The sequence below is a fragment of the Aythya ferina genome (assembly GCF_964211825.1).
Source record: "Aythya ferina genome assembly, chromosome: 16".
In the NCBI taxonomy this organism is placed as follows: Eukaryota; Metazoa; Chordata; class Aves; order Anseriformes; family Anatidae; genus Aythya; species Aythya ferina.
Window position 1 is genome coordinate 5,250,048 of NC_140315.1, and position 17,770 is coordinate 5,267,817.

The 17,770-nt window shown below is 42.1% G+C and overlaps 1 protein-coding gene across 1 annotated transcript; it reads right to left on the reverse strand.

Annotated features, from left to right (window-relative positions):
• Positions 1–2,464: 2,464 nt before the first annotated feature.
• On the reverse strand, positions 2,465–16,504 carry NPEPL1 (aminopeptidase like 1). Its single transcript, XM_084538262.1, has 12 exons — positions 16,254–16,504; positions 14,813–14,998; positions 13,501–13,671; positions 10,917–11,006; positions 10,188–10,269; positions 9,863–10,005; positions 9,263–9,340; positions 5,843–5,943; positions 5,071–5,194; positions 4,623–4,799; positions 3,825–3,935; positions 2,465–3,362 (listed from the first exon to the last, which is right to left on the reverse strand). Exons 1-12 carry the CDS (start codon positions 16,401–16,403, stop codon positions 3,204–3,206), a joined length of 1,572 nt encoding a protein of 523 aa, XP_084394388.1. The 5' UTR covers positions 16,404–16,504; the 3' UTR covers positions 2,465–3,203.
• Between the last annotated feature and the right edge of the window lie 1,266 nt (positions 16,505–17,770).

Here is a 17,770-nt window from a genome sequence, read left to right on the forward strand (position 1 = left end):
ATTACCAATCTCCTTCTGAAAGTGCTGGGCCCACCACATCTGCAGCAATTTAAGCATTAATAACTAGAGAACAACCTAGAGAGATACCTCCTTAGCTTTATGCTGCTTCTGGAGCCTGGTGTCAGGCTCTGCACTACCTTGCTCTGTCTCTAGCAGTTGCTCAGAAGGTAGGTCAGCTGGGAACCTGGAGCTTAGGAGCCCCCAAATTTTACTTCTTTATTTAGATATTAAGGTTATTTTCCACAACCCAGTGAGCCCTGTAGAGCTTTGGTATCTTTGATGGGGGACATAGGCTCTAGCGAAGTTTTATTAAGCTACATAGCCCAGCAGAGAGTGCTTCTATTTAAAGTTGCTTAAGTGGTACCAGAATATACTTCAGGTGTGGTCACCTAAATCCACTGAGGTAAACCTCTGCTGTCTGAAAGTGTTCCCCATAAGTAACGCACTGCTTTGTCACATGGAGGGGACTGTGCAGTTAAATATGTTCATAACCACAAAGCACTTGGTCAGGACAGTAATAGCTGCAGTAAGAACATCAAACAGCTTTTTAATCTGCTCAGTTATTCGCAGAAATGGGCGTCAGTTGCAAATTCCAGTTGCAAATTGTGTTTGATACAGGCTTATTTCTGCTTGGTAACCATCCTGTGTATAATTTCTGACACTGGTTATCTGCTACTTCTAAGGCAGTTTTGACATCTCCCCTTTCTTAGATAGTTTCCAGACTTCGCACCAAGCTACTTCAGGGCAAATGCTGCAGAAGCTAAAATTGTCCTTCATGTGAAAGTAGGTAAGAAAATCCAGGAGCTGGTAGAAGTGTGCCTTAGTGGAGCTAAAATTCTGTCCATTAGGGGGCTAAGAAAGATTGTGAGCTTAACAAGCATGAGATCTGAAACACTGAAGGAAATCTGAAACTTTATCTAGAGACCACAAATCGGTTTAGGTATCTAAATCTGCTGTAGTAGACAGACTTCTTATCTAAACAGAAGGAAATAACAATGTGCATGGGAAATAGTAAGAGATGCTAATTAAAAATAAAGCAAAACAAAAACCACCTTGATTTTTATTTAATCATTGGAACAGCTCCTTTTCAAAAAGCATCAAACCTCTTTCTCTTAATTAGGTGTTGGGTTATTTTACTCTGCTTAAGCAAATTTAAACTCTTTTTTCAGTTTTTGATTTCCTAAATATTTATCTCTTCTACTCCTTTTCAAGTATTTCCTATTAGATTTTTTCAATATTAATTTTATTAGATGGCTTCTACTACGTGCCTTCCAAGTTAAATCCAGTGGTATGATGTGCTTTGAGAAACAGTAAAAAAGAAAAATAACATCCTAAGTTATTAAAATCTCATTTCTCTTTTATCTGGACTTGCAGCACTCAGTGAATAATAATCTTGTACACCACAGAACTGCAGGCTACTGTGTATGTAAAAACCTGCCTCATTTGGCAAAACACCATACATTTCTAAATTAGAACTAATTAATCTGAAGAGTGTTTCGACAGCATGGAGATTTCAGAGAACTGAAATTAGAACATTTTGCCGTTAGCTTCAGTGGTCAGACTGAATCAGAAATGAAAATAACTCTTCGACATATTTCCTGAAACAGATTTTGGTAGCAGGTAGTGCTTTACACTGATCATCTAGAATGACTGAAGATAGAACTTTTATTTCTATGTACATTTCCTAAAACCGTGATCAAGTGGACAAGGAAATAAAAAAAAGCAATAGGAACATATAGGAAATAATGGAATTCTGGGGAAGAAAAAAATGTTGCATTCTGCCTATAAATCAAATACAGCCAAGAAACCAAAATGAAAAACTTCTTCTACATTCTGCATCAGGCTTTTCACGAGGTCTTTAATCAAAAAGACAAAGCCAAAACCAGATGTGTACATCACTATTAGAACTTCCATCTAAAATCTAGCACCAGTTCTCCCCAGAGATCACCTCCGACACAGGGAAAGGTATAATTTGTCACAACTCTGCTTGACTTTATCTTCAAAGCAGCCAAAAGTGTGTGCTGTGTTGGATTTTTTCAACATCAATGCTGTTTGAGCCAAGAACTGTTTCCAAAGGCTGATGCTTGAATTCACCAGGCAGGGACTAACATTGATTACAAGTTGGTCACTCTGTTCCTAACTCTGCTGCTGACATATAAATTGGGGCAAGTCATTTCCCGTGTGTGTCCACGCCAAGCTATTACTTGAAAACTCCTTGAGACTACTTTATACAGAAACTAATATTACGCATCCTGACTACTGTTGAATCAAACAAATGAAATGAATCATTGCAGTTCTTCAGAACTGCACCATACCAATCAATATAAGCTGTTACTGTGTTAGGGTATGTCTTCAGATGTGTGAGTGCTGGCAAAAGGAATTTGAACAGAGCAATGAGGTTGCACACAAATCTTTGGAACACTCAGTATTCTCAGAAATGTAAATAACACTATGAAGCACCACATGGGATATGTAAGCTGCTTTAATAATAATAAATTTATTAAGTGGCAAGAAGCCACTCTGCTTTGTAAACGGATTTTACTCAATCACAGCCCCCCAATTTTTTCCTCATTTACCATGAATACATTCTGTAATTTGAACATGAAAGATTTATGTAGAGATATGCTCTGGATCACTTAGAGATTTTACTGGTCAGAAATACATTACACATGCGGGAACAGCACCGTATTAAGACTAAAGGCCTTTTCTCATTATATCTCCTTTACTACTAAGTTAAATTGTCTTTGAATATGCCAAAACTACAGTTTTCCTTATCCTGTGTTCAGAGATGTAGTGGGGCCTGCAGAAATGTCTGATAAACCCTCATGTAAAATAAGTAATTCAGAAGGCTTTGTAAGCACGAACTGCAGTTGCTTCTTCAGAATAGAGAGAGCTTCTCATGCATTAATGCACTTAGTTTGGTTTCATGAGGTGCTCAGAGGAAGATGTGCCTTCCTCCTGGTACAGTTAGCTGAGCCTGGAGTCTGCACCACTGATATTGTTCAGCAACTGTTTGCACCAATAATTTAAAAAAAACACTAACAAAAATGAATCAGGCTGTTTTTATCAGAAACAAGTAATAAATCTTATCATGATAGTAAAAAAAATGGCAATTTCTGACATGTGACATTTTCATTGCTTGAAAACAAATCAGTGCAAAGTGAGGTAACACATGCACCCCGTCACATAGAGCTGGGGGCGCATTAAATCAGGCGCCGCCTTTTGGAATCCCTCTCCATATCCTCAGGGGGAGAGTCTCCATTGCACCCTAGAGGGGACACCATGTTTAGCAAAGGGTCTTCAGATGCCCCTCCAAACAGAGACAGCAACAAAGCCACGCCATAACCAGTAGCTCGTTCACCCTGGAAAACAAAAAACAATTCACATTTCAGATTGTATAGTATGGGCTGGTTTAATTTAGCTACTATCAAAAGCACTGACAGCACACGGCCATAGCAAATACTTGAGAAACACTGTCAAACCTGCTTGACTTACGCTTCTGTATCCTTACTGCTATTGCAACCTGTCACTGTTAGATTAAACCAACACATCAGTTGATTCACAAGAACAGAGCTCACACTGACTTGAGGATGGACCTGTGTTAGCATTCTTCAAGAGCATGTTCCATCCAACAGGACCATGGATTTGGAGCATGAGCTGAATAAGTTGGGTTTAAAACAAAGGTGGGTTGGGGGATGAGGAGTAAATTGGATATTTTTTTTTAGGGGAAAAAATTGCACATGTTCCATCCAACAGAGGAGGAACCCCAAGAGCAAATGTTTTGTGTGAGGGAGGTGAGTATGTCAGAAGTCCTATGAACATACCGCATGAACAGGGGCAGCAATGTCTACATGGACCCAGACTCCAGGCCAGTCGAAACCGATGTGAGAAGCAATGAAGAGCCCAGCACAGGAGCTTGGACTATTGTCTCGGTCCTGCAGAAACAGTAAAAATACAGTTGGTCTTGCAAGAAAAGAAAACGTCAGTGTTGTCTTCTTGACTATAGATTTGCACAACTGTCTTTCCTAATTCAAAGCTTAATGGATGGCTCTAAAACCCAGTTTTTAGTCATGTATACTGTAAATGCTTTGAGTTAATTCCTGGGTAGCAATCTGGTCCTGCTTTTTTCATCTTCTGCCCAAAATCATTTCTGCAGTGTTTTTGGAACTTACTGCACACTGTAACTCTCAAATTCTGCAAAAGCAGCTGCAGAAATCCCTGAGGTCTCTGTCCTCAATTTCCTGTTTTTTCCATTCTCAGTTACTGTCTCCAGTGGTTATATACGATCTGAGGAATGCTTGATTTTATTTCTTAAAAGGTCTCCATCCAGGAATTTAGCATTCATCTTAAGGTTATGTTTAAAAGGCAAGCAGTCCATAGACAACTTTGCAGCAGGCTACCCCATTTAAAATTGATGCTAAATATCAGTGGAGTGGCATTTATCTTGCAAAATCCCCAATTAAATGGTCTTTGAGGTCCTAATACAATCCATTTCTAAAAGATTAGAACCCACAGGAAGAACTTTCAGACAGTTATCAACAGATGAACATGTGATCCAGAATACACATAGGAGCATATTTTTATCTAATAAAAAAAAATGTAAAGAAAAAAAAGTATCTTACTGCAACAGAGTTCTTCATATCAGCTACAGCAGAGGTAAATTCACTGAAATGGAGCTCAGGGCAATACACGAGAGGGTGGACCAGGTCTCCACAGTTCCTGCCAGCTTTAACACATGCCCTTTCCCACTCCTCGTTATTGGTAAGGACAGCAGCATGATACTTTCCTGTAGCAATTCCCTAATGAAATATACAACAAAATCAGGAAGGATTAAGCCTGACAGTGCTGCACACAATAGTTCTGTACTCTCAGCATTAATAGCTGCTTTCCATCTAACAGAACCACCAAGAAGAAAAAAAAAAAAATCTTAAAAGTACTTGACAAAAAAAGGTAGTGCTACAAACATAGACAAAGACATTGCAGCTACGGCCAAATCTCTTAAAATTGTACATATAATGCACAGACACTAGAAGGATGCACCCCTGTCCACTAGCAGGTCTGTATCAGTACCTGAGCTCCAGTAAGAGTCGCCATATCAAGAATGATATCAGCTCCAAGATCTTTGCATGCGTAAGCTACTCCATCAGCCAGTATCAGCCTCCCTTCTGCATCAGTGTTATTGATTTCCACAGTTCTAGAAAGAAAAGAGGGCATTTAATACAACAATACTTCAGATTACAGGTTAAGACACATCTATCCTGGCTAGAACACTTGGTTAGAAGGCAGACTCGAACCTTATGTACTTTCTTACTTGAATCTGCAGGACTGTACTGCTACATATTCCACTGTTTTAAGCATTCAGACAGAACAAACCTGGAAAACTGTAATAATAATACTGCCTGCACGGTACTGTCACTGCCTGTCAGGCCTGTATAACACCCAGCATGTCTGGCTGGGATTTTACTAATTACTGCTTTCCACTAAGTATCACACTTGGTTTAAAACCACAGGAGATTCTTAGACAGTCCAAGCCTGCCTCTGTAACTGAGACAGCACAGACTACAGAGGGGAACAGAAAACTGGTTGTACTGGAACAAACACAGGAACCCAAGTGCTTTAAGGAGACTTCATCTCATGACAGATGATATGTATCTTCATGTGCACTTACATACCACACAGGTCACTCTATGCACGCAGAAAACTCATACTATGGCTGTCTGAAATCCTATTAGCAATCCTTAGGGAAGCTGTTGAGGTTCACAATCTATACAGTACGCAGACAAACAGAACCAAAGATTATTTCCTCTCAGTGTTTCCAGGAAAGATATAGACACAAACTTACTTTCCAGAGTAAAGAACATGAATGTCATCAGGTCTTGTTGCACGTGGTCCAACCGCATTCTCAGCCAAACAAAAAACAGCATGAAGATTGTCTTTAAAACCCTGTAATAACAATAGGAGAGAAATAGGTTTCAATTCACACCAAGCTCATTTATTTGGACTGAAGTCAATGTGGGATTATGATTTTATGGCAGCAATGCCACTAATTACATGGGAAATCTACGATAAATGTCTTATCTTGTAGCTGAGGACAAGAGTTACAGAAAGCAGGCAAGGAGAAAACATGCAATCCTGGCTTTAGACTTCTGAACTCACCAAAAAACTGCTGGGCTCACCAAAAACACCCCTTAAGTCACAGAACTACAATACCCCTGAATGAAAATCAGCTGAATACACCTCCAAAGATGTGGTACTTTAATTTCAGTACAACTCCAACACAGACTCACAACAGAGATGTATGAACTTTATAACTCTTCACCTTTTGTAGTCATTTTCTGAAAAAGAATGAAAGATCCAAGTAACAGATGCTTTGAGCATGACAATTAAAAAGGCTTGTGACAGCACGTTACACAGCCAGTCAGGATGCCTGGGATTATTTTCCAAACCCTGTTTTTTCCACTGCTTTTATTTAGTTTCCAGTGACAGCAAAGACACAATTGGGGTCACCTGAGAAACTGAACTCCTTCCCATCACTTCTTCAGCATCACAGGAGAGCTTACAGTACTAATGGAAAAGGATGGAAATAATAAATGCTAATACGCAGCCATTTGTGAACTCTACACTTTCCTAAAAAAACAGCCCCAGATGAACAGATTCCATCTCTGATAATTGTTCTGGAAAGCAACTTTGACCATGGCAACCCTGGAACGTGGTACTCCTCCACGTCTCAGTGGATCTATCAACTGCCAGCAACGCAGCTTGCTGCCCAGAATCAAGCCTGGAACGCACATAAGATATATACTACCAGTATCTACCTTCTCTCTTTACATGTGAAAGTAAAAATCATTCATGACTAGTATTAGTTGTTTTCCATTTTTTATTTTTTTTATAAATACAAAATTTCTGCTACAAAGGACACAGCATTTTCAAACTCTTCTCACCCCTTAACCTTCTCTTTTCTGCCAGATCCCATCTAGTTTACTTTGGTTCAAAATCACGCACTTATATAGTTATGGATATTTTAAAACATGAAGATTTTGTTTGTACAGTGACTGTATTATGTGGAAAGATCCTACCAACACAACGGGAGGCAGCAGCACTAAACAAATAAAAGCATTGTTCCTCCTCAACTGGGATAGCTAGTCCTAAAGACATCAAACTCCTAGGGAAAACAGGGTCAGTTTTACTGTCAATCTCTTAATAAAAGTCCTGTAGCCAAAGTAACGTGGACTTGCTGAATCAGCCCATGTTCTAAAGTCCAAAGGACAAGTACATCAATCAAAAACTTTCAAAAATAACACACAGCCTCTAGAAACCATAAAATAACTTTACAGCTGCTTGCCCAGCCAGTGGGAAAACAGCACTGTAGATAAGATACCCTTCCATCTATGATCCTTTCCTCTTCCAAAATTGTCCGCAATGAAAAAACACTCTGTTAAGAATCTCTTACTGAATTGCACCAAATTTTCCTCCCCCAGTTGGGAGATGTGGTTAATCTACTGTCAAAAAATGTAAACCCACTTCCACTATCAGCTGCCTTTTATTGAATCTCATCCTGCAGCTTTTTAAAAGCAGGACTCCCTACGTTAACATGCAGGAGGTGAGAAGGATTTAGAAAATGTGTTTTCTTTTCTTCCTTGTGTTGGAAAGCTCACAATGGATAAAATGCATATTTGAAGGAAAAAATAACTCACTTGTGTTTGCTATCCAAAGGCTTTTAAAATCACATTGTAAAATTGTTGAACAGCATGTAGGCAGATGATATTTTCTGAAGATGGATAATAACCTTTGCCCCTCTTCCTACTGAGCTTTCTATCCAACAGAAGTTTAAACTTCAGTCTTTTTGACAAAGTGCAGCTAATTTAAACCTCTTCCACATTTATATTATTCTTAAGAGTGTTAAAAAAAAGGTCTTGAAACAGTAACAAAGACAAATTATTTCCACTGCCTACCTGAATACATTTTCTGCAAGGATTTAATTAACAAGTCTTCTTGCATGGGATTGTAATACTAAGCAGCTATAACATTCTCCTGCTTTTAGATACAAAGGCACAGACTTCTTGTGAGGTATGACAGCTTCTTCAGGCTCAGTTTGTCCAAACAGATTACCACCAGTTTATTCATTTGTGTATATGAAATATCTGATGACTTACATTCACGGCTACTGCGATTGTGAACGCAACTTGTCAGTGCAGATAATTACATGCACACATACTTCTGAAACAAGGACTGAATCACTGAGAGAACGTACCACATGCATGGTTTTCCCAGCCTCTCCCAAAGCACTGTAGAAGTTCTAGCTTTTGTTCCCTGCAAACATGTGATCTAACTTTCTGAAGGACTTGGTTATGAAAACCTAGCAGTTTTCCTATGATGCTGCTCAGAAATGTGTTTTCAATTTTAAGTCTCTGCAGATAACTGAAGTTAACAATTCTTCCACATCAAACATACTGCTAAGGCCAAGGCACAGAGCTAAGCTGTTGAGAAATGGGAATTTGGCAATGATCATCCCCTGGACAAAGCTTCCATCAGATCTATGCATTAATCTGCAGCAGTACAAGTTCTTTGAACTTTGGATACTCCTTGGAGGCAATAGCTGCTCTGTCAGCAAGACTCAGTGACTGAATTTGTGGAGAGGGCAGGGTTTTATTGGCAGCAGCTACTTCATCTCCCCAGTTCATATTGGGAAAGCAAAACGTACTTTTAAAAAATTCTTCATATTTCAATGCTTGGCTTCTTCTCAGCTCCCCTACTACTTTCTGACCACAGGAGCCCAACAAGCAGCTCCCGATGAGACTAGAACTGCCACTTCCCTAGTAGGTTAATATTAGAACTGGCGCAGGAGTTGGAATACGGATAGGCTTCATACCCTGAGTTGCTCATCCCTTTCTTTACTAAGGGACAACAGCTGCCCCAAATCCCAAAGCTTAAACAATAAAGCTTTATACCTGGATAACTCAGGTATGAATCTGATTCAAGGAACTACAGTCAACTCAATCCTCAGAACAGACCCTGAAGCTCTAGAAAGACTCATAACAAAAAATCAGCACTTGAGCAACTTCTCACAATTCCCAAGATACCAGCAAAGATTTGAAACGGTTTCCTGAAATAGCATAAAGAGCAGAGTGGCCCAAGATCACTAAAGGCGGTGGCAGGTCAGAACTTTAGGATTAGGCTGGCCCCCATATCTGGGAATATATCCAAAAGCCAGCCTGCTCCTTGGCAATGCTAGGCTACATATCAATTAACACATTTTACTTACTTGCTTTACAGTGGCTTTGAAGGCACCCAAAATAGCAGCTGCTCCACCACAGTCTCGCTTCATTCCAGGCATAGTAGTCTATTTAAACAGGGAGAGATTTTTTAAAAAAAGAAAATTTTTGATTTCAGTTTCAAAGTACAGCCTGATAAAACTACTGTTTCTGATGCTTCTACAACTCTGGTCTTGACAGTGTCATAACAAATGCAAGGAACACATGCACGTCTACTTCTACTTGCTTTAGAACTGGAAAATACTAAACCTCTACTGCTAATTTGTTAGAAAAAGGAAAAATGTTCATTACAAGACACGCATTGAAGTCGACTCAAATGGGTTTTGTATCTTTCTCCAAAATCGGAAATGAAACATCTTTGTTTCTCACTTTCTGCTAGCAGTGTGCAATACTTAAATTGCACCCAGTAGCTCTGTAAAATATTCCTTGAATTCTATATAGTCTTTTCTCATGGTATTTTGTGTCTGCACAGATGATGGTAAATCAAGTGTTTACTCAAACAGATACTCTTTGGTTTCTATGGACATTAACAGAATTACTTCCATCAGGAAACAACACGGTAAGCAAAGACAGCAGAAGTGTTTATGTACCTTTCCCTTAATGCTGAGTCCTCCGGTATCATACACAATACCTTTGCCCACCCATGCAATGGTCTGTGTAGCACCATCTGGAGTGTGACTGAGAACTGCTAGAGCTGGAGGATGCAGAGCTGCCTTGCCAACCCCATAGATACCTGGAAAACAAGACAGTTAAACCACAATTAATCAAGAAAGACTGCAAAAAGACTGGCTGTATCTTGGAATACTGTGGGCTATAAAACCATTTCAGAAATGCATAAATAAAATATCACAATGGAGACGATACAATATCCCAATTCACTGCTAGGAAAAAAGTGGAATTTTCAACAAGATATACCTCCAAAGCCTCTCTCCTTCAGCTCTTCATCTCGAATAATGGTAGGAGTAATCCCAAGATCCTTGCCAACTTTTTTGATTTCCTTCATCATTAAAAGAAAAAGGACAATGTCAGTCAGTCAGTCATCAGGACACATTTGTGTCATAAAACCCACATGCGGGTTTTACATGATTTTGCATGTACACACATACATTCACTATTTTGGGACTGATGCTGGTTTCCAATGGTCTAATTTCACTGACACCCTTGACTATTTAGTATTGCATGAAATGCAAATCTGACCTTTAAGCTCTGCCAGGAAGAGAAATCTTCAGAGGTAAAAGCCAGCTGTTCACTCTACTGAACCATGATGAAATAGGGCAGGAATATTTTCACCCTCAACAGCTTTCCAGATCCTGATTTGCAAGCATGTCAACTTCTGTCCCATAATTTCAGAAACTTACCACCATAGGGCTTAAGAAAGCACTAGCACTGGCAAAGGAGCCCGTGTCATCACCTCTTCTGACTCCCAGTTCCTTACACCAAGCATTACACTATCTCCTTCCAACTTTGGTAAGTTGTACTAAATATTAATAGCTAAAGAAATAGCCTGAGCATCCTTGAACGGGTTGTTTAATACATCTCCTAGACTGACACAGCAGTTTTGCTCAGAGATAGGCACACTAGTTCTTTATTGCTGTAGTCAAGACTTCCAACATGTAACTCTTGCTCATCAGCTGTATTACCCACCTCCAGGAAGTTATCCGTGTTCATCTCATTGCAAGGGGTGTCCACGATTCGAGCAGCCAGTCTGACTCCTTCTGTAGCACTTGCCAGGCACTATAAAAAGAAGCGAAGACACTTAAGAACCGGTCTTGGTTTAGGTGGTTTTCTGCATAATGTTGTACCTAGTCCTAAGCAGCCTACACTGGATATAGGATTCCCCTGGAGCACAGTAATGCCTAACTGCAACTGATCACAGGTAGCTGAGCAGTACTGACTAACGTCAACCAAGCTAACTTATTTTCCATACGTGTTAAATAGAAGATATTTTTTCCTATGCTCTGATTTCTAAGCAACTGGATTCCTTCCAGTGAATTGATTCTGCAGAATTAGTAGCGTTCTCTGCTTTAAAAGCAAGACCAAGAATGCAAAGCAAGGTGGAGGGCTGGAAGGACAAGATAAAACAAATCCAGGAAGCCACAATGAACTTGTAGACTACTTGGGCTGGAAACCTGCAGCAATTACATAATGTACAACATGTTTTAATACAGCAGGCAGCATGGTTCAGTGCAACAGAGATTAATACCATAAGACGTTCTATATGGCAGGCACATGGGGAAGGTGAAACATGAGCTATCTGTGTGAAACATGCATCGACTGCCTCGCTCCTGTGGCAGAACTGGACTGAGAGCAGACATACCTACACAAGAATGGACTGAACCAAAAGGGCCCACAGCAAGCACACTGAGGCTGTTCCCTCAAAGAAGCATCCTCCTGGAAAAAGGACAATGAAGGCACCAGAGGCTAAGCTTTAACTTTCAGCTCCTGGGAATCAACAACTTGAAGCAAAAAAGACCAGGTGGAAGGGAATTGTTCAAGTTTTCCAGTAGCCACACTACACCAAAGACCACACACACAGCAGAAGGGTGAGTCAAGATGGGTTTCAAAAGAATCTGATGTGTTGGCTAGTTATTTGTGCTGAGGTATCTGAAGTTTGGTTTGGCCAGACTGGCCTAAGGACTCTATATATTCTGTATCCCAGCAGACTCATAAACCTTGGCTTGTTTTGGAGTGGTGCCTGATTCCCTACAATTACTTTGATTGCTTTACTTCCCCTAAAGGGATAAGAACCTCCTCAGGAGCCAGACTAAGTTGGGAGTGATTCACCACTAGGGTCATGCAGGTAAAAGGAGGTGCTCTAACGTTAACGACAAGTCCAAGGGAATCAACATGACACTCACAGAAATAAGCTGTGCCTGGGTTTGGCTTGCAGGGTACTCAAGAGAACCAGGACAACAACAACCTTAAGTAATTGCCCTATAAAACTGTGACAATCCCTCTAGTCCTCACCATAAAATACCATGGACAATGCACTAGGTGCAGAATATGGCAACATGCCTAGGGAGAGGTTTAGCTAAAAAATGCTACCACATGCCTCTTCCATACTCTACACTAGCTGTCTGGTGCTGGTTGAATTTAAGGGGTGAAAACTTAGCTTGGAGGAAGCCAGCAGTTGTTTTGGCATTGACATCAAAGGGAAGAATGGGAGAAATATATAAATATATATATATTTAAATAAAGAATTTTTTTTATTATTATTATTTCGGGGTAAGGGAAAATTCAACGATCAACTGTTGTACTCATAGCACATCTCTCTTTCATTTTCCTGAAGACTGGTCTGGCATCATTTGCTGTAGCCAACTCATTTAGTAGAATAAGAACAAAGTATGCAGTAACAGTTATAGAAGGAAAAAATCACTAAAGCTGCAATTCTGCGAATTTCAGATGTAGCAACAGTCTCCTCAATCAGATCACAGTGTCAATGTGCACTGAAATACAGATCTGGAGCACTGACCTGGAAGTCACCTAACCGCTCAAGTGCAATACTTGGAAAAGCTTTTAAGTTAGGATCTTGAAGATAATGCCCTAGAATAGTAAAGGTTACCTGATGAGTAGTTTCGTCTTTAAAACAGTCAGGTGCAAGGGAAACAATCTTTGACTACCTGCTACTGAAAGACAACTTAGACAAACACTGAACTGTTATGTACAGCTCATCCCCAAGCTGAAGCATTTCTTCAGGGGTCTTCCTTCTGGCTACAGTTTTTTATAAAAACTCAGACAAAGAGGTACATCACACAAATACCAGAAGCCACACGTGATCCCAGAATAAACAACTCTTCAGTGACATCAGTGTGATAGTCACCTGCACACCACAGACAGATTGTGCCCAAATAAAAGAGAGCAGCCCACGCACCGAAGATAATAGTATTAAACACTAAAACCCTACTATTTGCATCTGTGATAAATGTGAGAAAAGAGGAATCTGTGTTACTTGTTTGGTGTTTTTCACCCCTGAAACATACATTCTAAATAGCATCTTCAGTCTTTGCTGCAAGAATATGTTCAATATTTCTACTCACTTGTGCTCTGAACTGAACAATTTCAAGGAACTTTGATCTAGAATCATTTCTTACTTTACATACAACACCTACGCCATATGTAGCCTGAGGTACACATTTGTGCATGCAACAAACAGAAGAAATTTAAAAAAAGATTTCAGAGAATAATGAAAACAAATGATCACAAGGGAAAGGGGGGAACAAAAGCCTACTTTAAGCGTTGCCACTTCTATTGGTCCATTGTTTTGTCCAACCAGGAAAAACTCGACCGTTACAGTTTTCTTCTCTGTGCGTCTTGATGCACTGGACCGATGCGTAAACAGTGGGAAAGCCCTGGCCAACGCACAAGCAGAAGCAAAAACTTCAGACCGCTCACAGACCATCTGAAAAAAAAAGCCAGAAGAGAATCAAGTCAGGTAACATTAGGTAACATTAGGGACTCGAAGACTGCATTTAAAGGGATTCATTACCATTGGCAAAGAGGAAAAGAACTGATGTCTGAATGGAGACACGCTCATACACTGCACTTTGCTTGGGAGGGGAAGCAGTATAAACAGCACCAAACTGAACTCATTCAGCTCAGTTCCCATATGGAAATGAACATTGCTGGACCTGACTGTGTAGAATTAAGGGAACTAGACTGGTTTAATTATAGGTGTCTAATTAACACTGGTTAGCCCAAGGATTGAGACAAAAAAGCAAGGGAACCATCAGTATGTATTCGAAACAAATAAAACAGTGAGAGTAATGATATGAGAATGTGCTTAATATCAACCCAAACCTTTTTAACATATAAAATATTTTTCTGACGTTCATTACAGAAATTACTGATGGAAAGAAGTTTCAGTTAAACATCTCCACATATAAGTACAAGGGAAAAAATATGAGTAGAGTTAATACTCTTGCAAATAAGTTTTCCAGGAGAAGAGTATAATTAGATTTTGTTATTGACGCCGACTATATGAGCTTTCCGTAGTAAGCTGGAACTCTCGATTAATCTGGAGAAGCCATAGAAAGAAAAACCACCAAATTCATCCGGCTCATGCCAAAGGTGACCAAAGTAGCGCACCTTTTCCTGCACAAGATTTGTGCTAGAGTACTAGTTTACATTAGGATTTCTAAAACTTATTGACTAATTTGAGTCACCCAAAACTGGCTATCCTATATAGACAGAGCACTCTGTATGAAGTCCATGTCAATCTTCTAAAGCATGATATGTACCATGTGCTAAAGCCTTAAATACTTTTTTTTGAAAAAATCCACTACTGCTTCCCTTTGCATGGACGTTACTGGTTGAAAACATTCCATACATATCCATCCTTAATTTCTTCCAACTGTTTGAGCATGTATAAGCTATTATACTTAGGTCTTGTTTATGCTCCAGAGCAAAACCATTTATAAATGCTGGTATAATTATAGTGGTAACACTCATCCACCCCTTGTCTCCTTGGATACAGCTAAAATCCCGAAAAGTCAACAAAATACTAGACATTTCACCAGAAGCGTTTTCCAACAGCCACTTACAACAATACATCTGTTGACACCTCCTGGAAGACAATTTCTGACCAGGCGGGTGATGAACTGAGCTGCAGATGGACTATTGTGTCGGCTGACCCTGGAAGGCAACGCGGCCACAGTGGCGTAATTCAGGTAGAGAGGACAGCTGTCGGTAGGGTTTGGGTTCAGAGTGCTTAAAGCAGACTGCCATATCTGAGGAGAAAAGAAGAATTAAAAAAAGAAAGAATTGTATCAGACTTTGTTTCCAACAACTAAAATCCTTTATTTAAGAATGCCTCAACATAGTTGGAATAAGATGGAAAAACATTATGACACCCTTTTAAATGCAATAACCTCTACGACAGCAAAGAGGCAGGAAATATAATGAACCCATTTATTAATCAGAAAACACAAATGTGCTTTCCATTCAAGTATCTCTTAAGCCACATGAATTATAATTCAAAAGCATGCCATTAATGCACAGGCTGCTTCGGACGCTTTTAAGTTGATACCATTTTGCTAGTGATAAATACATGGACTGATTTACTAGCCCCATGTTATTCTTTCATGCAGCAATTTAATTAAAAGCAAAAAAGAAGGCTAAATATTGTCATAAGAGACTCAAGAGCCCAACACATAAAACTGCCAAGCATCTAGCAACCTCAGAGCCGCGATGCAAAACATCTATCGTTCTGCCACAAGCCATCAACACCATCTAAATAAAAATAGATCCACAGACTCCGCAGCCATAGCTGAAAGCAGGGGAGGAGGAAAGGGACGCGATATCTTTCACCCCTTGCAGGCAGCGAGGCTGAGTCCCCAGCTTGCCATCTGCCACCCTAGAGCGTGTATTTCGATGGTTATTGTAATGGCAGGCAGCACCTTGTCATCTGGGAGGCATGCAAAGCGCTTTCCACCCGTCAGAGCGGGTAAAAGGTAAGAAAGAGCCGCACGCTCCAAGGGGCAGCGCTGCCCTCAGCTCCGGCCACAACCCAGGGCTGCCCCAGGGCCTGGGGGACGCCCCGCAGCACCGAGCCGAGCGGCCCCCGGTGGGTTTCGCTTTTCATTTTTTCTTTAGGGCCGCCTCGGGGGGCTTTTAGGGCACCGCTCAGCCGGGTGAAGCCCCTTCCCGCTGCTGAAAGTGCAGGTTTCCCCCGAGCAAGGCCCGGCAGGCCCCGGCCCCTACCCGCCGCAGGCCCCGGAGCCGCAGCCGGGCGCTCCCCAACCCCCGGGCCGGGTCCGCAGCCCCCAGGGGAGCGCCCCGAGGCCGCCCGGCCGCAGCCGTGGCACGGGGAGTACCACGAGACCGGGCCGGGCCGGGCCGGGGAGAGGAGAGGAGAGGAGAGGCGGCCTCGGGAAGCGCCCCGCGGGCAGCCGGGAGAGGCGGCGGCGGCAGCGGGGCGGTGGCGATGGAGGGGCGGCGGTGGCGGTGTGAGGGGGGATCCGCGCTCCCCCAGCCCGGCCTCACCTCCTCGGTGACCCGCGGCTGCAGCTTGCCCCGCAGCTGGGCCCAGGGCAGGCGGTGCAGGTTGTGGAGCTGGCCCAGGACGAGCAGCGGGCGGCTCTGCGGGTCCGCCTCGCCGGCGCTGGCCTGGAACTCCAGCTGCACGTTCGCCATCTTCCTGCCCTCGGCTCGGCTTGGCCCGGCCCGGCTCGGCCCAGCCCGGCTCGGCACGGCCCGGCCCGTCCGCACGGCTCCGCCCCGCCGCCCAGCGCCGGCTCGGCGGGGCGGGCACCGCGGCGGGGCGGGCGGCCTCCGGCGGCCGCGCCGGGCACCGCAGGCGGGCTCGGGGCCCGGATGTGGCTCCGGGCCTGAGGGTGGCACCGGGCCGGCCCCGGGGCCTCGGCCGGAGGTGTGGGGGGCACGGGCTGGCCGGCGGGGGGGTGTAAATACGCGTAGGGGTACGGGCTGCTTAAGCTTGTGTGGAATATCTGCGTGAAGTAACGTGATAAGCTGTAAATAAAACCTGAGGGAAGCGTGGTTTGCTTGTCTTGTGTTGGTTAACTAATAAGCACCCCATCACATTTTGCAGCTTGTTCTTCCACTTGTCATTTGGAAGCCACTAAATAATACACACAGACAGAGGAGTGGTGTCCCCCTTGCATCTGCAGGGAACCTGACACGTAAGGACAAGCAACTCCCCTGCTAGGTCACAGAACGGCTCGGGTTGGAAGAGACCTTGAAGGCCACCGAGTTCCAAGCCCCTGCCATGGCAGTGATGCCACACACGAGGTCAGGTTGCCCAGGGCCTCATCCAGCTGTTCTTGAACACCTCCTGGGACGGGGCACCCACAGCTTCTCTGGGCAACCTGTTCCAGTGCATCCCCACCCTCTGAAACACGAGTTATCAGGTGATATTAATAGCCTTCTTTATTTGACCTGAGTTTCAGAAAACACACATAGATCATTTTAGTTTTCTACAATTCCACTGTTCATAGACAACAATGGAAAAAAGATGCTGCAACACTGCAGTGCACAGTGTGACATTCCTCGAGTCTTTCTGCCTCTTCAGTGAAGGTATTTGTACTAATTCCAGCCACCTCCATGTACAATTAAAATGCATGCAATTTTAATCGAGCTGGAACTCTTACTTGCCTCTCATAACTCCATTTAAGGATGGAAATGCTACATTTTGAAAGTGTAGAATCATACAGGGATAAAAATGGAAAAAGCCAAATTCTTTCCTTCATGAAGCTAAATATCAGAGAAAATGTGCTTCTAAAAACATTACAGAAACAGAGGAAAAAGCCAAAATACACTCTAAACTATAATATGGGCAGTCAGTTAAAGGAAACAGTTTTCCAAGCTCCAACTTTAATAGCAAATTTGTGTTTTAAATATAATGGGATTGTTATCCTTATATTTTAGTATTTGTCAAGCACCTCCTATTAATGTCAGGTCAGCAGGGAATCAGTACTCATTAATCTGCAGCTATGTGGAAAGTCTAAATATCAAAAAGGGAGTGCACTTCCATTTATAGTGGA